General features: G+C 39.3%; 1 protein-coding gene and 1 long non-coding RNA gene across 4 annotated transcripts in view; both read right to left on the reverse strand.

Moving 5' to 3' along the window:
- Positions 1–23,099, reverse strand: part of SLC30A7 (solute carrier family 30 member 7) — a 35,167-nt gene extending 12,068 nt beyond the window's left edge. The window contains exons 1-8 of one of the 3 annotated variants that reach the window (XM_030031971.2): positions 22,615–23,099; positions 22,320–22,421; positions 16,122–16,230; positions 14,540–14,627; positions 13,365–13,491; positions 12,278–12,433; positions 10,639–10,689; positions 8,343–8,478 (exon numbers count right to left, since the gene is read on the reverse strand). In XM_030031971.2, coding sequence (XP_029887831.1) covers positions 8,343–8,478; positions 10,639–10,689; positions 12,278–12,433; positions 13,365–13,491; positions 14,540–14,627; positions 16,122–16,230; positions 22,320–22,421; positions 22,615–22,669 — 824 coding nt within the window. In that variant the 5' untranslated portion in view covers positions 22,670–23,099. Of the gene's footprint in view, positions 1–8,342; positions 8,479–10,638; positions 10,690–12,277; positions 12,434–13,364; positions 13,492–14,539; positions 14,628–16,121; positions 16,236–21,935; positions 22,176–22,319; positions 22,422–22,614 lie in introns of those variants that run through there. The other 2 variants (XM_030031970.2, XM_030031973.2) reach the window with 2 other exon arrangements.
- LOC121233687 lies at positions 500–8,332 on the reverse strand. The gene is made up of 2 exons (XR_005933644.1): positions 6,394–8,332; positions 500–5,797 (listed from the first exon to the last, which is right to left on the reverse strand). It is a non-coding gene; the product is annotated as an uncharacterized LOC121233687 (long non-coding RNA).
- Positions 23,100–23,141: the final 42 nt, after the last annotated feature.

Below are 23,141 nucleotides of genomic sequence, written 5' to 3' on the forward strand. Positions count from 1 at the left end.
AATGAGTCAGCAGGACATCATACTTTCACATACACTGTTAAAGAGGAAGCAAAAGGTGTTCAAAAAGATAAAAGCCATTGACATAAGTCTCACATATCCAGCCTGCCACTACTACACATGGCCTGATTAACAATGAAGAGTGAAAGCATCAGACTCTTAATCAACTTGCATCACATTCAGATAATACTCATACCCATGCCAGTCCCATCCTGTTTATGCCACTGTTTCTGTAGTCATAACTAGCAAGACTCTGGCATTGTCATGATCTTGGACAGAAAGGCTGAAAACAACTCTGGGGTGAAGAACCCTTTACACAGTCATTGTAGTCAGAGCACAGCTGGAAATTCATTTTGTGCTCTCAGCACTATAGAAAATACAGGATACTTGTGACAGATGTTGTGGAAGGTAAACAAACACTGCTAAGACTCAGGACCAGCGATGGCTCTTCAAATATCATAGCTGAAAATCTACAGCCAGATTTCAAAATCTTTTTTTTTCCCCAGCCACCATCCACATCTGCAGTGCCAAGACTGTCAGTCTGTTTCAGAACTTTAATAAAATTTTTCTATTAGGCAATGGCAATTTTAATCAGACTGCAGGCTTTGCTCAAGACAAGGATCACAGGTTCAACATTTACTTTTCCAATTTTAAATTGTCTGTTCTCATAGTAATGTAGTACTTTGATTCTCACACAAGGCTGGCAGGTACCATTACCCTGTAAATAAAAGGCATGCCATTTAGCAGTGATGGCTCAAAACACCACCAATGACCAGCATGCTAGTTTGGGGGAGTTTTCCTACAGAACATTCTTTCTGAATCTTAGTGAATGCAGCACTTCATTTAAAAAAGTAATTTTTTATACTGTTATGACCCAAACATTATAGGTATATACCCCAAATGTTACAGGCATGTCCTCCCCCAAAGCTCTTTTATATCATGCTCAAGCAGCTCTAGACTTTATGTAAAAATGATGTAATCCACGGAAACAACTTCACTAACTGACTGAAGTAAATTGCCTCATTTCTTTGACCGCTTAATATGTAGTCTGCATGCTCTATCCAATCTAGTATCATATTTAGTCTACAGTGCCTTTCTAGAAACATGTGGCTCTAATAGTGGTTTCGGACAAATTTCTTGCTTTATATTGGAGTTGTGGCTTTTGCTTGATGACTAATTTCACATAGGTGATTGAAATACTAAAATTGCTTCAACATTTCAGAATAAGGCATAGAATCCTAAGACTAAAAAAATAAAGGAACACTTAGTTTTAAATATTAAAAGCAGTTCAGAGACTTGAGAAATTGTTTATTGATTCAGGCACATTAAATTATGAGGAAAACACCTTGGAAAAAAACTTGTGTCGATCTGAACAACTATGAATAGCCAAGCCTTTTTTTAAAAAAAGACTTCAAACAAAATGCTATAAACCAGACTCATCTTTTAGGCATGTCCTATTTATGCTATAATTAATGGACACTTGCATGAGATAGTACAGAAAGTAATCAAAGAAAGATTCATCAGATATTAGTGGTAGCCTCCAGGAACACTCAAGAGCTACAACCCCCCACCCACACCAGCTTCATCCTTCAGAATTGGCCATAGATTTATGATGCAGAGATTTTAAAAGATTACAGGCTATAGCCCTCCAATCGAGAAACCACAAACTACCAAGCCCTCTGCTTGTCAAGGCTCAACAGATGAATAAATAAATGGAGAAAACACAACTTTCTACAGCAAGTAAAAGCATAATAAAATTTGCAAAGTGGAAAGTATCTGACTTCATGTCTTTGCCTCTCTGTATCAGAACAGTAACATGTAGGCATTTTTTCTTCCTCCAAAAAGATAAGATTTCAAAGCATGAGGTATAATAGATATGAACGATATTTCTATATAATCGTACTAAAGACAGGCTTTTACTGGGATGTAGACAGTCATAGTCTACTGAAGGGAAGTAGCTAATCTTACCTCTCTATACTCTAGCAAGAGCTACCCGATTTCTGCTTCCACTAAGCTTAGAAGTGTATTTATTTGTCAGTGGAAACAACCTCAGAAGAATCCCACACTGGATTTTCACCGTTCAGCCAGAATGTTCTGCACTAACTCACAAGGAGTTAGGCAGCGAATGTGTCATCTTAGAGCAGCCTTAGTGAAGGATCACAGGAGCAACACAGAGCGACCATGTCAGTAGCTGACAATTTGCACTAATCAGACATGTCTACAGGAAGCCTCAACCATTTGAGAATTAAAAGCACTGCTTGACTTCTCTGAAGAGGTGTTGCTCAATCCTTCATGCATCTGCACAAGACAAAATAGGTTTCAAATTAGAGGCTGTACAGCTTTATATGGCAACAATAAGTTCTTTAGTCATTCTATACATATATTTTTGTGATCTCTTTTGGCAAGTGTTGCCATCATTTCAGAAAACTGAACACAGAAGACCCACTAATAGGAGCAGGCAAGACTCCAGTAAATCAGAGAGAGTTGCCCAACACTGAAGCAAGCAAACACTCAAGATAAAATGAACGAACAGTTATTTCATCTAGACACAAGCAATCTTGGATTAAGAGCAACGATTCTCCTCTGCACTCACATGCAACTGCTTTGATATTCTACTGGCTTATTATACATAGTTCCATGGAAGGGAATAAGGATTTGTGCTCTGCCTTTATTCCCTCTTTGGATATATAAGTATCCTAGAAAGAATACAGATTTAAACAAAAAAAAAAAAAATAAAGAAAGAGCGAGCCTTGGATCAAATCTACCCCCTACCCATGCCCTGCACACTCTGTAAGTCAAACTCAGACCATTAAGCAATTAACTTGGAGGATACATGATTGAAGCCAAATCACTATCAGGTTAAGTGGTATATGCACATTTCATTCAGAAAAAAAGCACAAAATATAAACTTCATTAAACCCTCAAACAACTAAAAACGTACCAAGTATTAAACACTAAATTCACCAATTAGACAGTAATTTCTTAATTTTAGTTTGTCTTTCATTTTTCATGTAGTTTTTTCTTTAAAATTTCCTTGCTAAAACGCAAGCTATTAAAATGCTCCTCAAAGGGTCTCATGAACCTCTAAAGGCATCTTATCACCATCACCTCATTCAGCTTTTTATCTAAAACATTAACTGTACACGAAGAATCAAAAACATTACTTTTACAGTTTAAGTAAATTAAAACAAACTCTATACAGCTTATGCCTTTGCCTGATACATTTGGACCACACAAACTGTTCTATACACATTCCTAAAATGTATGCATTTTGTATTTAAAATCTAATGGCCTGTATGAACACAGTATCATCAGACTTTCAACAAAACACAGCTTACTGCAATGGCATAAATAAATTGCAACAGCTACTTAATGACCTTAAAGTACACTAAAAATGTAAGTGCACTATGATATCCACGTTTTGATTAAATATTTGCTTGGACATGCAAAGTGTAACATACTAATGTAGGTTTACTGGTATATATTTTTAAATTAAACTATGTTTAATCATCAGTTTCAGGAAAATTATGAAATTGAATTGCAAAGTATTTATTTTTGTACAATTTGAGACAAAATTCAGTGAGATAATTATTTTCCATTTTAAGAACATTTCAATACATACTCAGGTAACGAAGCAGCTAGAGTTGGGAACCTGAAAGTTCTTGGTGATAGTTTTGTTTATACCCATTTGCTTATTTCAAGAAAGAGCAAAATGCCATGTGATTTCATAAATACTATCCCACATCCAGTAATGGATACCAAATTCAACATCTGTTATTCTTCCATTTTAATCTAATTACTTTTCTAGATTACTTTGTAGTACTTGCATCATAGTATCCTTACAGGATATAAAAGCTTCGAGGTAGTTATACCATGGTACCACATTAATGCATTACTTAGATCTTCCTATGACAATCTCTCATCAGGCCAAAAAACATGCCAATGTTAATTTGTTAAAGACAGAATGGATTCTCCGTAGTCTCAAACCCACATACCTAACTACTGTCACACCATTATCTTTGTTCCTCCTGCAACTTTTACTACAAGAATTCCTCTTTTAAATAGATATACCTAAAGCTCAGCATCAGAAAATAAACCTGGTTTTGTTGAAAATAATTCAAATGTTTCTGAATACACACTTCCAATAACACCCATCATACTGCAAGAATATAGTCTTTCCCAAATCCCAATAGTGATAGTGCCCCAGATTGTCCAGCTGATTAAGAAAACTACTCTTTAAACTTAGGAATCCAAAAACTTCTTTCAAGGTACCTTATTATACTGTTTACAAGATGGGTATTTATCCTATAGAAGACTCCTGTCTCAAATTTACATCTACAATTCTGTCCTAATTCATCTCTACGCAAGCTCGTTCCAGCTGGAAAGCCTACTAACTACTTAGACTAAACACAGATGCAAACTGATACTGAAATCTAGACTGGTCTGAGGATCCTTCCCTTAGAGAAGAACGCCACCAACTAACATGAGTAAAAATTAATTTACCAGTTTGTATTTCATTGGGAATTTCCAACTTTATCAAAATAATTTGCTCTATGTATACTTTATTTTCATATACAATCAGCAGGGTTTCTAGACTGTAACATTCACAATAGTGCATCCTCATTATCTAAATATTAACAGCATTTAATTCTTTAATTAACTCTCCCACCATGACTTTAGATTTACACTCATGGAGCCATCTGCAATATTCACAACTGCTTCCTAAGATACGTTCCTGATGACAGAAGAGCACCTGTACTACAGGCAAGTCGCAATCCAATACAGTAACTTGGCATTTGAGAACAAGTGACAGAAGGTCAGCACAACAAGAGCTCAAAGATACACACACACATAAAAAGACATTCTCCTAGGAAAGAAGTCTCCCTCCCAAGTAACAGTTGACAGCCAAGAGCAAAAGCATTTCCATATAGATTTTGACATTTCAATGCTTTACTTTAAAGCTTCAGAATACTCAAAGACATAGAAGAAGATCCATGCTCAAGGTTTCACTTTCACTGAGAGCTGTTGGTTAACAGCAGTAAAGGAGAGTATTGCTTGCTCTAGTTCATCAGTTTATGACTAATACATTTAATGTAGAACCAGAGGTCTAAGCAGGTAATTAAAACAGAAATGGACAATTTCATATACTTAAAATGTGGAGTCAGGCAAAAGAGCTTGGGAAGATCAGCAATAAAATACGCTACTATTTAGATTTAAACCAAACAGCTAACGTACTCCTGTACAAAGAGACAGCACCTTGGAGCTTTTACACAACCCTATTTGAAAGCAGCAAAGTTTTACAGTCCCAACTAGGGGAAAGTCCCCAGACAGCATTAAAACTTTTGGACAACTTTATCAGACTGGCTTTTGCATCTCTGCCTCAAAACTATACTTGCTTTATTACAGCCACAAAGAACAGATCCTGATTTTTAAACACACATGCATGGGTCCACTTGTTGGGGCACGCATATATTCTTATCCCACTCCACCTTATCAAAGTTGGTTTAACTAGTAAAAGGGACGCAAGTGGGCTACTTCGCGCAAGTAAAATTGACAAATATTCCTCTGAAACAGCAGTCAGTTATTTAATCTAAAGCCAAATCCCCCACAAAAGTTACTTACCAAGGCTGCAAATAGGCCCACAGAAGTGGCCAGGAATCCCTGTACTAGATACTGAACATCACCCTCCTCACCACCTCAAACCCACACGCACCCCATCAGCAAAGAGAAATTTAAAAAAGACTAGACACAGCTCTTGTGACTATCAGTTTAAAGTCTTTCTGCAAACAATGTTTTCCACCTTGTCGTGGTTTAACCCCAGCCAGCAACTAAGCACCACGCAGCCGCTCACTCACTCCCCCCCCCCCCCGCCCCGACCCAGTGGGATGGGGGAGAAAATTGGGAAAAAGAAGCAAAACCCGCGGGTTGAGATAAGAACGGTTTAACAGAACAGAAAAGAAGAAACTAATAATGATAATGATAACACTAATAAAGTGACAACAGCAATAATGGAAGGATTGGAATGTACAAATGATGCGCAGTGCAATTGCTCACCACCTGCCGACCGGCACCCAGCTAGTCCCCCAGCAGCGATTCCCCGCCCCCACTTCCCAGTTCCTACACTAGGTGGGACGTCCCATGGTATGGAATACCCTGTTGACCACTTTGGGTCAGCTGCCCTGGCTGTGTCCTGTACCAACTTCTTCTGCCCCTCCAGCTTTCTCGCTGGCTGGGCATGAGAAGCTGAAAAATCCTTGACTTTAGACTAAACACTACTTAGCAACAACTGAAAACATCAGTGTTATCAACATTCTTCTCATACTGAACTCAAAACATAGCACTGTACCAGCTACTAGGAAGACAGTTAACTCTATCCCAGCTGAAAATAGGACACACCTCAAATTAAATTTCACAAAATTTCAGTATAATCTTTTCTCTAGGTTAGATTTAGGTGACCTGAAAAGATTAAGGACAAAACTATTATATATCCTGGCAATTGTCAGTTTGGCCCCCATATTATTGTTACAAAAGATCACCTCATGGGAAAATCTGAAAAACCTCTTCCATTAATTCTAGAAGAGCACTTCACACACAAAGCATAGTGAAGAATAAGGCAGAATAAACAAAGGTTTTATGTCCAGAGGTGTAAATGAAGATTACTAAAGCAAAACACCACAAAAGGGGACTCAAGGTCTCAAAGAACATCCACCTGAAACTGCCAGTCATCTTGTTTATGATCTCATTTAAGTGCATTTCAAGCAAAACCATCAGTAGTAGTCTGTAGGACTGCTTAAAACAAAAAATAACACACACTTTCCCCCCCCCCCCCCCCAACGCAATTAGTGTTTGCTCCACTGCTGTGCCAGGATGTGTCAGTCTGCAAGAAATGCAGGCTTGCTTCTACTGACTATGATGCAGCTGACTGCATTCAGTTAGCATAATGATTCTAGAGATCATTAATAGTGTTGTGGACCAACAAAATAATGCTACAGGCTGAGGTGTGGTATCAGGTCAAAAGACACATCAAACAGTGAATTTCTCCAGCATTTTCAGCACAGAACATGGACCTCAGACGTTCCTCCTAACTGTGCTAGAAGACCTATAAACAGCTTTATTATGAAACCTCTATTATGGAAGGTAGTCTTCATCCAACCTCTGTACAAATGGACGAAAAAACTCTCATTCACAGGGTATTTTTGGATCAGTACTCCACATGTGCTTTGCTGTACACAAAGCTAGACCCTTAAAATACAAAGTGTATGGAAATCTGTATTCTACTCACCTATTGCCTCAGCAATAGTTTCTTTCCCCTTGGTAACCTGCAAATTTTATTTCCCATTTTTTGAGATTTCAGTAATAGAATTAGTTTGTAATAATTTGTCCTTTATGAAATTACAAGAGGTTTAAGTAAAAATATTAAGTTTAATATAAAGCGGTAATTTAATAGCGATCTCTAGCACACAGATCTCTGTGGGCATTTAGCGCCTGATGCATATTGCCCTACTCTGATAAATAGGGAGATTCACATCAATAATTCTGTGAACTCTGCCATGCATAGAGTATAAAGATGCCATATATGGTATAAACATAAGTAGCTGCAGTTAATCAGATGACATTCACTACCGCTGAAGAGACAAAGGTGTTCAGTTATTAGGTTGTAACTGGAGTTGTGGCACTCTGCCCTATGCCACCATTGAAACTGCTGCCAGAAAAACCTCAGTAACAGCATCACTGAATGAAATGTTTGCTTGTCCAGTCTAATTCAAATAGCTTCACATTTACAGTGATCTTGGTAAGTTACAACTGGGAAAGCCCAGAACTACTTGAAGCATTTTTATCAGATCTTAAAAGGAATAAGGATGTCTCAGAATACAAATACAAAGGAAAAAACAGTTCTCGCCAGGGGGAAAAAAAAAAAAAAAATTACCAGCCTTGATTTGTCAAGGACAAGGGCACATCCTGCGCCAGCAGGCTCAACTCCACTGCCCTGAAGCCATTCTGCTCCATTTACTGGAGCACACTGGTTTATATAAGCATGTACTAAAAACAGAGAGGAAGCTTTCTACAGTTTGAACCTGAAAGACATTTTTGTAGTATTATGCAATCAGGGGTAAAATATGCAGATTTAGGAGCAAAAGCTGTAGCTGTAGAAAAGGAAAAGAAAGATAGCTCGTGTAAGAGCACACCAGAACAGCTGTACGGAACAGAGGTAACGCATCACTTTTGGAAGAAAAGCAAATGCTGTAAGTCATTAGCATAACAGACAAACCTTTTCTTCTGAGCTGTAATTTGTGCTGTAACTAGCATAAAAAATACTACCAAATGCCAGTGATAGTAACACTTACCTTACACCTATAAGTAGTGCTATCAGCATTGAACAAATAGGATCTGCTATCATTAGACCATAGTTCTGCATCAATATAGCGGATATGATTACACCAACACTTCCGAGCGTGTCTGCAACAATGTGTAGAAAGACACCTGTAAGAGATTAATTGATATCAGTACAACTTGGTATTCTGAAAGCTAATGGAGTGTTTCAAAGACAGTTTGCGGAGAAGAGTTGCAAGAACTAGACAACATGATTTATGCTTGTTAAATTTGTAGTCAATTTTTGATCAAACATACACAAAATGATCACAGGTTTTCAACGTATTTGGAGAATATATAGCATTTGAAGGATTTGCATTATTTTCTGCACTTAGCAGTAAGGGCTATTTCATGGCATGGCTATCAACTTAAGCAGTGATTAACAGATGTAGCTAAATTTTTTTCTTTCAATACCCACCCATATTGAAGAAACTCATGTTCCCTGATGCCTACAGACAATGATAAGTACTGTATAAGATGGAAAGACTGTTAAAGAGAAACGGCTCTGTAAAGCTTTGAAAGATGCTTATGTTTCATTGACAATATCTTGCAGAAGTTATTTGGCAAAGAAATCCAAGACAAATTATTTTGAGAATTAAACAATACTGCAGACATGAACAACTTCACTCTTACTTTGAAGAATAACACACTACCTTAAAAGACAATGAAACAAGCACTTTTCAGCTAGCTAAAACTTAGCCTTTGGAGCTCTCTGCTGGCAGTGATGGGTACAGTCATTCAGAAACAGCTTTTTGAATACAATTGTCCAGACTCAGATAATCCCTCCTCACAAAAACAACACACAACTATCAATCAGCTCTATAGTGATTTTTCCAAGTCTACATTTGTACTGGGTCTTGCTGGAATGGAGTTCAGTTTTCTCCATAGCAGCCTGCATAGTGCTCTGTTTTAGATTTGTGACTAAAACTGCATTGATAACACACCAATGTTTTAGCTACTGCCAAACAGTGCTTGCACAGCATCAAGGCCGCCTGTTTCTCACTCTGCCCCCACAGCAAGTAAGCTAGGGTGGGCAAGATGCTGGGAGGGCACATAGCCAGGACAGCTGACCTAAACTGACCAGAGGGATGTTCCATACTATGTATCATCATGCTCAGCAATAAAACTGGGGTGTTGTCTTTCCAAAATAGCTGTTGCTTGGAGACTTCCTGGACTTTGATATACTGGTGGGAGGTGGTGAGCAATTGTCTTTGCCTCAGGTTTTTTTTTTTCCCCTTCACTTATTAAACTTTATCTCAATCCAAGACTAGTTCTCACTTTTACTCTTCTAATTCTCTTCCCTGTCCCACTGCAGGAGTGGGAGAGCACCTGCTGGGTACTTAGTTGCTAGCCAGAGCTAACCCACCACAGTACTGAAAAATTAAAATAAAATTATATAAAATTGAGTCTTTTTAATGTGCTTCAATTAAAATGTGCCTTTCATGAAAAGACTGACTTTCAAATATCTTCTAGTGAAGTACTGAGTATACATATATGTAATACGGTATACTATAAATTCTGGAAGAGGTTGAAAATGTTCCTTTTCAAGGACTACAAACAAGCCAGAAAATCATCCAATAAGATAAAACAGTATGTACACTTGGGTATGCCAAATAATTACTATCTCTTACGTTATATAATTTTTCCCCTCTAACTTTTGAACACTTCCAAAAAAATTAATCAAAGCTCAAAACTGACATCTAAATTATCAGTAATTTATTTACACTAAAGCTCAGGAGATCATGGACTCCAATACCCCTTCCAAGCAATTTTGAGTGAATTACCATCTTGTCTAAACCAACTGCAGTAACTTGATGAAATGCAAGTTTTAAGCTCAGGTATACTTTAACAATTATATCAATCTGCATTTTTCAAATACATTCTATATTAATAATACTGTTTTTCACTTTCCAGAGCCTACATTGCAATTACGCTCCTTAGGTTTCTGCTTTTAACCACTCTTTCCTATGTTTTTATTATTTGATTTTTCAGCATCAGGAACAGAAGCTGAATCCCTGCTTTTAGGATCTCCCTTTTAAACTGTGTTGACACTGCGCTACATTTGGATTTCAGTGAATGCCTCAATGCCTAGCCATGCACAGTGTATGGCACTGTTCTGTTTACAGCAGAAGGGGACTTCATAAAATAGCTCCTCTAAGAAAAATGTAGCGTTTACCCAGAGGCACCCTCTAAAACAGATGTGTGACAAACAGTCCCAGGCAGGCAGACCATGATAAAACTAATAAACCACTATACTTATTCTCATCATACCTTGTAAAATCTGTTTGCTGGATCCACCCATGCCTTCAAGAGAATGGTCATCTGTGAAGACAATTATTGGCATATTAATGTACACAAAGGCTATCTCCAGTGTTATATTCTGTTATGGTCTTCCTTTCTAAATTTCTTGAACAGACAAGGTGCTCACAATGACTGGCCTTTACTCTAGCTACTGTTTTTTAACGCAGCAATTAAGTTAGAAGTCTTAAAACACATAATTTTTAAAAAAGAAAATACCACTTTATACAACAGATTTTATATATGTATTTAGAAAAATTAAAAGATCAATATTTGTTTCTTAATGGAAACAAACTGAGAAATAAGACCTTTCTAGTATTTAGTAAAGTAAGGCCCCCTCAAGAATACAGAAATACACACAAGCAAGAAGAGTAAGGTCAAATAAATTTGCTAACCAGAAATATTTCACTTAAGCAAGCATTTTATACCTAATGTAAAACAACAAGGATAACACTTGGAGAAGGTAGAACCAAGTCAAAAAATCCTCTCATTGAAGGAGATTAATGCCTTTGTGGAACACGTCAGAAGAGTATTTTAAGAAAAACTTGTTAAAGGATAGCAAATGACTCCTAGTGAAGATATATAAGCAAAATATTTAAGCAAAAGTTGATTTGAATATCAAATTGCACAAAACAGATCGCTACATTCGCTGTTCCACTGGGGTGGGGGGCATGGGGAGAGCAAGGAAGAGGCAGAATGGGGGAGCTCCTGCTTTCCAACCAAACTCCAGGAGAACACTTGGAAAACAAGCACCAATTTTTTACTAAAAATAGAAGGGACAAGTAAATATTTTTATACCCTTTGTCACTTCCTGTCTGCAAGTTACCACACTATTCCCTGCTCTGAATGTGCACATTTTCAGTCACATCAGATTCTAGTTTATGGCTTAGGCAGGAAGGATTGACAACCCTGCATTACAATAAGGCTTTCATTTGCATTGTTTCAAATAGGTAGTAACCATACTGTCTCTTCTCCTATAGTGAAGATTACTGATCATATTTTGCATGAATGTCTCTTCACAGATTGTTTGCCTTTATAGAAAAGATCTAAGCATAGCTAAGATACCAAGTACCTTTTTCATAACCAGCTTTAAAACAGATTACAACTACACAAGACGGGGAAAATCTTGTATCCAAGATCACAAACCAAGTACGACATATCAATCCCTCAGTATCCAAAGCAAAATTGCTTGTTCGTCCTTCCTAATATCTTGATCTGTAAAATTATTCAAATGGAGAACACTAGCAAAGCAGCTTAATTTTGTCTATTGTTTTTAATGAAAAATTGAAACAGAGCACTCAACTAATTTCATTATATTGTTATACCATACATCTGTTTTATCTTTCACCAACACATAACATTACAGTGAACATTCAAAAAACGTAGGTAAAGCAAAACATTTAAAAACTAACACTGAACTTACTGCAAGTGAAACAGCATTTACCAAAATGAGCCACAAAACATGGCAGTGGCATAGCACACCACATTTAGTGAAACTACTTCCATGTATGCTCATAACAAGCTGCCAGCATCCTCTCTTTTTTTTCAGTAAATCATTAATAGCAAATTTAAATTGAGTCAAGATGGTCTATGACATTAGCTAAGTACTTACCATGACAATAATCTTGACCTTGAGAGTGTCCATGGCTGTGGCCATGACCATGAGTGTGTCCATGGGCATGTTTATGTTCATGGCTGTGACCATGACCTCCATGACTGCGTCCATGGCTAAGACCACCATTAAATAGAGAATGGCTGTGTTCATGCCCTATAAACAAATATCACAGAGTATAAATTTAAGTGTTGAATAAAACTATGCTTACATTTGTTTCTAAGCTACTCAAAACCTATTCATCTTTTAGGTCATCTTAAGGTATGGCTTTAAATAAGCCAAGACAATTAACACCAGCTGTTTGTCATCCAAATCTATGCTGTGCAGCTGTATAAAACATACACCTGATTTGAGAAGTCAAGTGCTTTTATACATTCCCACTTCCGAGACAAGTTGTGCTACACTTCTAGTACAATTTGAAAAATGTACACAGAATTAGATACAAGCACATTAAAAATAGCTGTTTTAAGAAACCAGGAATTGGCTGTCATTTACACATTAAAAATTCAAGCTTAAATTGCTGCTTAAAGACCAAAGACTATTTTCTTCCACTAGTCTGTATCAGTTTATGCGTTAAGCTGAAAGAGATATCAATTAGCTTTGCAGAAAAAAAACAAACCCAAAATGTTTACCATATATATTTAGGCAAATAAATTCTGCATTTAAATTCAAGACACTGAGTTGAGTAGCACCTGAAGCTGAATCATTCCATACTTAAAATTTGGTTCAGACACTGTTTTGTAAATTTTCCAGCCAAGACCTTGCTTAACTCCAGCTTAATTTTGTCCAAAAGACACTCTGCAAATCTCTTCCAATAAGGTGCAGAAGAGTGCATGTTCAGAAAGCAGATTCTGGAGTTCTAGGTCTTCCAGTTAATGGGTATTAACATGAAAAATACAGTAGCAACATACTAGAGCTAGTGATAAAAAATACAAGTCAATATTGCAACAAGTCACACATACATTTGGCTAGGATTCCCACTAAAAATACATTAGAATTTAATACTAGGGTTCTCATTGGAAGATTATAAGATCCTGGAGCACAGGGTGCCAAGAAAGGAAACTACTGAAAATTATAGACATCTTACCAGAGCCGTGTGAATGCCCATGACCTCCATGTTGAAAAACAAATATTCCTATTAGATTTACAATGAATCCTAGTATAGAAACAGGAAGAAGTCTCTCATGATGCACGTCAGGAGGCTCAAGTGCTCTCTAAAAAAAACCAAACAAAAAAACCCCAAAACAACAAACCAAGAAGCAAATGTAGAATTTTACAATCTCTTTACACTATTAAAAGGCACTGAAAAAACTTCTTAGATACAGACGCATTCTCATACAAACAAGCATACATAAAGACATAATTAGAAATTATTCAGTACTTTCAGTTTTGGGGATGGTACACAGACTAATTCTTACTGTCTGAAGTTGAAGTTTTATTTATTAAAGCTGTGAAAGTAGAATATTCTGATAGTCTAGCTAACTTTTATCGTAAGATTTCATTATGCTGTGGGATGTGGCTCAACACCATATGAAAACACTTAAGTTTGTTGTAGTATGTGGATTGCCCAAGTAATCCAAACAACTTCTAAGAGTCTAGAACGCCATTTCTTCCTTTCACCATAGAAGGGTGAGGGGATAAGGGGAATGAAGACTGAGAACAAATTGTGGCATTTTTTAAAAACTTGTAAAATCTAGATTTTTTTTAAAATTCTTTTTTACCCTACTTTCTTTTAAGTTTTTTTTCAATGAGACATTATAGGCCTAACACAATTTGCATCTGAAGCTGTGTTGAAGAGCGTAAATTACTATTGACAGGGGAGAGGAACATTCACCATCTGTCCCCAGGAATGAAAGGTACAGGCAATAGCAAGACAATGAAACTTCCAGATGTAAAATTTTGAAGTGACAGAGAGAAAAGAAGTCACCATCATAAGCAAAGGGAATAACTAACAATGAGAAGTAAAGAACTTCCTATGACATACTTAACTGGATGAAAAAAGGACAGGGTAAATCTCACAGGAGTCTTTACACATGTCCTGGTGACAACACACAATCAAAATATACTACTTAAGAAGCTAGTATAGATACACTGAAAAAGCTGGGTTTCTGTGTCACGAAACAGCTATTTCAGATGGCCTTATTCTCTGTTCAAATCACAGATTTTTAACCAATATTTTTCAATTTGTCCATTTTTCCCCATTAAATATGCTCTACAAATAGAAATGTGACAATTGATAGTGTAATTGACATCATAACATACCTCAACACCTTCCGAAAAAATGAAGAATGCTGTAAAGATGAGGAATAAACCATTTACAAAACCAGCAAGTACTTCTGCTCGAACATACCTGCAAGACACAAAAAAGCAATAGCAGGTATTACCACCTCCATTTAAATGCTGAAAATTAAAAGTGGAACTTGGAGACTGCAGTACAGTCTTCTAGATCTCAAACAGTTGTATTACACAGGGACTTGCTAAATGGAAGATGCAGTATGTAAACTACAGATAAGTATATGAAATTCATTATGTTGTATTTTCACAGAAATTACCTGATCCAGATCAGCCATTACCAGATCTAGATGAAAGAAAACTTTCAGTATGTCAACATCTTCCCATTTAAGATCCTCTGTACTGGAAGTTATGGTATAAACTTATACTTGGAAGCCACAAAGTAAGATAAGCATACGAGATGTAATCAAAGTCTGCTGATACAAAGTTCTGTTGAATGTCAAACAGCCATACAGTAATTCATTCCCCCTCTGGTAGGGGGATTTTTAGTAAAAGTTTTGAGAAGAAATTAATTATTTCAGCTACGAAATTTTTTCAATTAAAACCAGCCAGGTTAGAATAACATGTAATTCCAATGTAGCAAACATCAGACTTAATAAAGTGTGGCTGTTCTCTAATAAATGGAACACCAGCTGTTTAAATGCATAGCAGTAATTAATACAGAACCTGCTTTCACTGCAATTAGTTCTTGGTACAATCAATTCTTCCTAAATTGATTTCTAGGCACACTGGAGTTTCCACCTTAATTAAACAGTGCTGTTAAGTTTCAAACTACATGATCCATGCTTAGGCGAGGCAGCTGAAGCTAAATGCTGACATTCAGGTCAGTAATGCTATGGGGAATGCAACAACCCATGTTACAGTTCATTTGCTGTTAATTAATCAGTATGACCAATTAATAATATTGTATCACCAGTATTGTTTTACAGGGCACAACTGCAATGTGCAGTGGAACCAAGTGCCCTTGAAACAGAACCAGCTGCAGCAGCTCTATCCATGAAGGGTGGTATGGGACGATATACCTCAGCCTTGAGGATCTGTGTTAATGGTAGTCACAGCTGTTCAATCCTGCTGGTTCTGAGAAGCATAGCTTACAATCTCAAGTGCAGCATCACTGAGACTGAACTCCTTTCAGTCCTAACTTTCTGTTCCGAAGAAGACATGGGGCATCAGCAGACTGAAATTCCCTGTAACGCACCTCACTGCACTGTGAGGACAAACCCATGATGCCCCATGATGCAGCTGCTCTAACTTCACTGGTGCCATTAGCACATGACAATGCAGGGCAACTTCCTGCTGTGTAACTTGTTTCCACTAGTATGATCACAGCGATCTTAGAAGTGATAAATCTGCCCCCGAAAAGCAATGCCTTCACATTTTTACTATTTCTAAGGGGTTGTTAACTTAAAGGTTTACATAACTCACCTTAAAACCCCACACTTTCAACATAGCTTTTCCATGTTCTGCAAAAAGAGGTTTTGTTCATACAGTGAAAAACGACTACCTAGATATTTACTAAAATACATTAAGGTAACAGCCTGAAGTTTCTTACCCATATGAGAAAGCATCATTTGACCTCCATTTTGAAATAACCGAAGCTGCTAATCCAGCCAATAAAGCAGTACAGTCAAAAAACATATGAAAAGAATCTGATATTAGACCTAAACTGGAAAAGAACAGAAAAAAAAAAAAAAAGTTATGTTCCACATGCTACATGTTCAGTATGAAAAAAACAGCATTTGCATTTAATCTTTTACACACTAGCAGAATACACTGTGTGTCTAAGCTTCAGGCGTGGTTTTGCTAGCACAGAGGAGAAATGCTCAGTAGATCACCAACACAAATATGATGACAAAACTGCCTTTGTCAGCTTTGGGAAGGCACTTTGGAAGAGTGCTTGGCAAAAGAAATCTTCCTAATATATGATTTTGATGGTAGTGCAGGGTGGTTTCCACTGACAAAAGCCAAAGCCCCTGGAGTAGATATACCCACAGCCGCATCTCTAGCCAGCACAATTCTAGTGGCAGGTATTTGTTCTTATATTTTGATTTATAGTTTGACCATATGAGCAAAATCAGCTAGAAAAGTGTATACACACAAGCTGCGTTTAAATACTGACCCTACATAAGTTTGTAAAAGTAGTGTTTCACATCTAGTTAAAAAAGAAAATTGGGTGTAAAGATACTGCTTTTGAGAATCTATTATACACAGTGTATATATAGGGTAACTAGTTCAATAACACTAAAACTGTTCTGCTGAAGACTATCAATACCACCATAGCGATGGCACTAAGCGATTACAAAAGCAATATTCTCAAATCCATTTTCAAACTTGATACTTTGGAAGTTTTCACCCATAGGAAGAATTGGTCAAAAATTCTTTAATGTCTGCAGTAAAAAACCAGCAATGAATCAATCAAAATAAAGTTTCATAAAATTTTGACAAACGTATGCCTGTGACAAAGTATTTTAGCCCTGTAAAGACTGAAGTCTTCCACTTATAATCTTAGTTCATTATGTCAAACATTCCAAGACTGTAAAGTCTACTTCAGCATAGCCGTTTTCCTCTCAAGCATCTTACTTAAGAACTAACACATCACCAGATGAGAATTTGTCTTTGATGTTCATTCACACTGCAGCAACCTGACACTTTCTGAGTAGGGCAGGCTGAAAAAATGGAGTTTCAGTACACAGGGAATTCTAAGATCACATTCTTTTTTGCCTGAAATAAAAGCAGAACAGCAAGCAATATACTCCTTAAGTGCTTTTGACTACTACATACCTTTCCTAAATAGATGTAAATGCAAAAGATGGCTGTTTTTACATTTTATCTGAGCAGAGAAGCCAGTCCCTGATGGCATTGCCAAAGCACCACACCTACATTCTTTTTAACTTATTGCTGCTCAGTCTCCAAATTTCCAATCACAAACCTTCAGCCAGTGTTTTAGCCTGCATCATAAACAGGTATAGAATTTATCCAAGACGCATCTAGTTCTTCTCACTATTACAGACCATGATGAGAGGGGGATAAGTAACTACATTACTTCACAGCAAAAAGCAAGGTTTCCAGCATCCGGATCTCTACTGGGATCACACACATCCAAGGTTAACATACTGTGGTGAAGCTACACTAAATCAAAGGAAGCAACAATAGTACTCCTGAGAGCACAGAGCTCTATCAACGATTTTAAAAAATAAAAACATGGACAGAAGTGCTAAGTTGCTATGGATGGCTGCCTCTTCATTTTGCTAAGCGTAACGATAGCAATCATTTGCTCCTTTTGCTGGTGATCACCATTACTCTTTTAGTTTGACTGGAATATGTCCACAGAGAAATAAAAGCAAGTAAATACTTGCTCCATCTGTGTTTTCAGCTGAATGGATCCAAGCTAATTCCAGTTCAAAAATAGTGGTATTAGAACAATGATGAGCAATTGCTTATAAACCTTATCAGTCCTCAAATCTTTGCCTTATCAGCTGCAAGGTATTGACTAGAAGACACACTCCTCTTTGATCTAGAAGCTGAAGGAAGCAAAGGCTAAAAGACCACTTCTTAAATGGTTTATTTCAATGACCAATGCACAACTACAGCCTTGACTGACAAACAGAGGAAAAGTTTAGCATGATGTTTTACCCTACAAAGTTCAAAGCAACTTAACTTAGTTCACAAGTTACCTGGTCAGTAGAACTCGTATCAGTTTGTAGGCTGTATGTAAACTGGATTTAACACCATGCACAAGAGTTGCCAAGTTTTACTAAACTACTAATCATAAACAGGTTCTGTAAGGCTGCAAGGAAGTGTGTGCATCACAACACAAAAATTGCTTCATATTTGAAGAGACATTTGATACTGAGGTACTGATGAGCATTTGTTATTACAAGTATCCTAAAAGTTCCATTTCCCCAATCCTTTGGTTATGTAAGAACAATTAGGTACACAACTCAGTTCTTAGAAACTGAAGAACAAAAAGCAGTTACTGGTAGTAACAAGTTCTAGAGGATAGCCACCTTTTCACATTTAAGTCAAATACAAAGTTTCATTGGCCGAAGTTTGAACTACTTCACATTAAGAAACCAAACCATTTCAACCTGACTGAAATCAATTTCAAGATTAATGTGAAGTGTTTCAGATGAAACACTCAACTGTGGAAGGAGTGGGTTTGGAGGACAAGAACAAAAGTCTTGCGCTCTCTATAGATTTGCATATATACTTTATGGACACATACAGAGGTATGTATACATACAACTATAACACATTTAAGGCAGAGGGTGATGGCATGATAAATTGTCCTTAGGTGCTCTAGCCACCAAAGCAGGAAACAGATGAAGTCATTCTGAACAAACTTTAAAGGAAGACCAAAGGTTTTAGCTAGATGCCTATGGAGCAGCACAACAGAATTCCCTATCAAATTCTTGAAGGGTATAGGCCACAGCTTCCACCTCCCCAAAACCAGGTGACATCCCTAGGGAAACAGCTCATTTTATGTTTGGTTCTGAGCATTAAGGAAGATCCGGTGGGGAAAAAAACCACACACACACCAAACATTCAGATAGCAGGTATTTAGGGTGACAGTTAACCCTAAGTTTGTAATGATTATGAAATGGAAGGAATAAGCATGGCTAAACAGAGATAGCTAGTGGTTTCTGAGTTGGGGTTTTTGTTTTGGGGTTTTTTTGTTGTTTTTTTGTTTTTTTGTAGAGTCTGCTGGGAAAGAGAAGACTGCGTAAGGACTGTTACTGAAACAAAATCCCATAGTAGGTCTAGAACCAGAAATCATACAGCAAGTTGTCATGGCACTGTGCTCACACCTTCAAATCTCACAGAGACAAGACTTACCTGGTGCAACAGCAACACAGCTGTGCTGCTTTCAAGACCTAAGCTAACATCTCCAAGTAGCCAGAGGCATGTGGATTTATCAACAGGGGTCAGTACAGACTGTGTCTGCAACACAATTCACCACATGGCATAAACATATTCTGTATTGTATGTACAGCTATAACTGATCCAACTGCACAAACGACAGGAAGCCTAGTAAGAGGCCAATCTGATTTCATCCAAGTTTTTGTTTGTTTGGTTGGTTTTTTTTTACATCACCTGTAAATTAACAAGACCTTAAAAAACTGGGTGCAAAGTGATTAGTTACTAAAGTAAACAAGCGATCCAATCAACCACTACCAACATGGGATGTATGCAAGAACTTCCATTAGAACTGGAACACATCATCCAGAGTATAACCTAGTAGAAACCCTGTACTCAAACACATTATATCTAAATGAGGATGCTTCCACAGTTGATTTAATAACACAAGTTTAAAACCAAATTACACAAGTATGCACATAATAGTATTTTAAAACAGAACAGCCCAAGTAGCAGATTTCAACTTTAAACAAGCTCTCAGCTCGCAAAATACCACATCCAGTTTTGTTGTCTGTGCTTCAGGAACATCAACATACCACAGTATTTCTAAGAGGATCATATAAATGACAAAACAGCTACGTGAGTTCAGGAAACAACCTACTTGGCAAACAAAAGCTAAGGACAATGTAAGAAGTTAAGAATTAAAAAAAAAGAAATTAAAATTGAAGACTTTTAGAACTTGCTGACAAAAATTTTGGGGGCTGAAATCATAGATTTGATTTTGAGATAAGAATATCCCAGTCAAAGAACTCACAGCAATCTGCTTAAATTTAAATGGATAGAAGTGTACTTTTCAGAATCGCAATTAAAAAGAAATTCCTTAGTCTGTGGAAGTTAAGGGAAGAATCATCTGAATAATCATGGCAGCCTGTTAGCCTTGCTATCTTACACTCACTGACATCATCAAGGACACAAGAGAGAACAGAATTCAAGATGACGCTTCTAAACACTTGCAGCATCAGGCACTGGCCATACCCAAGACAGGCCACAGTGGAATAAAGAAGTGCTCCAAGATGATACAGGAAATGCCCTTCACAAACGTTCCATTTCTGCATCTCTCACGTGACAAGCAAAGGAGCTGTGCTCTTCAAACTGATGAAATAATTTTCCCTATAGGGCTCCTTGTTTACTTGTTGTGTGTTTGTTCTTCCAAGGCATGAACCATCTGCTTTGACGGAAGGCATTCCTCATCATATTCTCTGCTACTCCTCTCTACGAAAGAGATACTTGCTAAGATACTGTTTTGTTCTAGCCCAAAATCTAGGCTTAATGTAAAGATACCTGATATTAATGACTTGAAATAGAAACAAGAGGCCCAACTAATGATTATCCAACAAATCTGAATTCGTAATGTCTATAATGAACAAAACGAAATAAGAGTCTTCTCAATTCCAGTAAGCCCAATTCTTCAGTGACATGTTTCTCGGAAGTGTCACTTCAGTTTCTCCATTTAATTATCTCACATACAGGACTTTTTCTGGTACAGATTTTATTTCTGGTCACACTATCAAAAAAAATATGCTTAAAAGACAGACATTGGAACAAACTCACATGAACATAAAGCTCTTTATACCTGAACCACTGAGAAAAATTGCTGTATCCTCTGAGCTATTACAAAAAATATCCATATTCGAGTAGACTGGCTACGCATACAATAATCCTCACACAACTGAAAAGTGAATCAAAATGAATCAACATGCAAGTCAAAACCAAGCACACCCAAGATGGTCTAGCACATTGCCATGATACAGTCTGTGCCCAAGATAGCCCTGTGTTCTCACTAGTACTACACTAGCAACTAGTGTAATCAAGGTTAAGGATTTTATAGTACAGTTTGGGAGATTCAGAGAAACATGTTAAATATTAGGATGCAACTGTTTCCAAATCTGCATTGCTGCATTCACTCAAGACTCTTGATGAAGAGTCCCAGTAATCTGTGTCCATATTACAGCTTTTGATAAGGACTACTTTAAGTTCCACGGGGAAGGACACACTGTTGGGCTTAAATGACATTCCCATGCCAGTCCACTTCGAACTGAACTACTGACATAGAGACAAAAATACCACCATCAAACAACTTCTCTATCAAGAATAAAGCATGATGGATATACTACCACCATTGCCTGTTCTCTACCTGTACACCATACATCAGTACTGAAGCTATTTTGCATTCCCGCTTATATTTTACTACAGATTTTTCAGTAGCAATGTAGTCAAGACCCACCTGTTCATTCCACCTTTGTGAATTTACGTGCTATATAAAGTACCACTTAGCTATACCAGGATGTGTTAAATCCAGTTTCTCACTCAGGGACGTGGATGTCTGGTGCACCGCTAGTTTTTGCCACCCAGCTACCAACTTACAAATGAAGCCACGTCCCCAGACAAAGGACCTCTGTGGCAACCGGCAGTCACGAAACGGTTACAATCCCCGGGTCCCGTAACTCACGCCAAGGCCAGGCTTCCTCCTCAGCAAAGAGCCGAGCAGCGCGGCCAGCAAGACACCAGTTTCAAAGCAGCGTTCCTCCATCACGCGCCGAGTCGCGCCCCCACGCAGGAGCGCTTCCCCCGAGATCCGGCTGAGGGGGTGACGGAGCCGGTCGCTACCCACGAGAGCGCTCCCGCTCAGGAGAAGCTCCCCAGCAGCCCCCAACGCTCTGCCGAGCGGCCCCCTCCGGACGGCGGGCCAGGAGGCCAGGCCCGGCCGCACGGCCCCGGCCCCGCCGAGAGGCAGACGTGGCACTGGCCGCGGCGGGAGGCGCCGCTTCCTGCGCGCTGGGAGCCGCTCCCGCCCCGCCGGCCGCCCCGCGCCGCGCCCCCCCCGCCCCGGTACCTGTTACTCCAGATGCCGTAAAGCAGCTCCACGAAGGCGAAGGACAGATTGAGGCAGAGAAAGAAGAAGAGGTTACGGGAGGTCTTGTCCGCCAGAATGGACCTGCGCACGGAGCACACAGCGGGTCACCCGCCGCCGGCACAGCGGGAGGCAGCGGCAGAAGGCCGGACCGGCTCGCCGGGCGGCCCAGGCGCCCTCGGCATCAGCCTTCCCCAGTCCCTCCCGCGGGGGATGGGCCCGGGCCCCGGCCCCGGCCCCGGCCCCCGCTGCGCCCGGCCCGGCCCGGCCCGCTCACCTGAACCAGCCCGACACCTTCCTGAGCAGGTTAAGCTTGGGCGGCTTGTACTCATCGTCCTTGATGGAGAGGGGCAGCATCCTGCCGGGGCCGCGGCGCGCCCGGCCGGCAGGGCAGCCAGACGGGGCGGGAGCGCTCCCCCCGCGGCCTGCCCACACGCCAGTCACACTTCCGGCCTACCACTGCGCGCCTGCGCGCCGCCGCAGCACGAGGGGCGGCGGGGGCGTGGCGCCATGGGCCGCTCGCGCGCAGGGGGCGGGGCCCGGGTTGGCGGCGGCGGGTGGTGGTGCTCGGCCCGGTACCGGGGTACCGGTCACACGGACCTGAGCGCGCGCTGCCCGAGCTGCCGCGGCCGACTAAAAATCCAAACCAAACCAAAAGCCAGAATATGAATTCTCATCCGTCCCGCGCCAGCTGCTCGCCCGCGTTCTGCTTACGATGCCCGGTGCTCCCGGCACAGCTGCTGCGGCAGCCCTCGGTACGGGTCTGGGGCGGCGGCCCGGCCCCCCGCGGCTGGACGCAGGCTG

This window comes from Aquila chrysaetos, chromosome 12, assembly GCF_900496995.4.
Source record: "Aquila chrysaetos chrysaetos chromosome 12, bAquChr1.4, whole genome shotgun sequence".
Lineage (NCBI taxonomy): Eukaryota > Metazoa > Chordata > Aves > Accipitriformes > Accipitridae > Aquila > Aquila chrysaetos.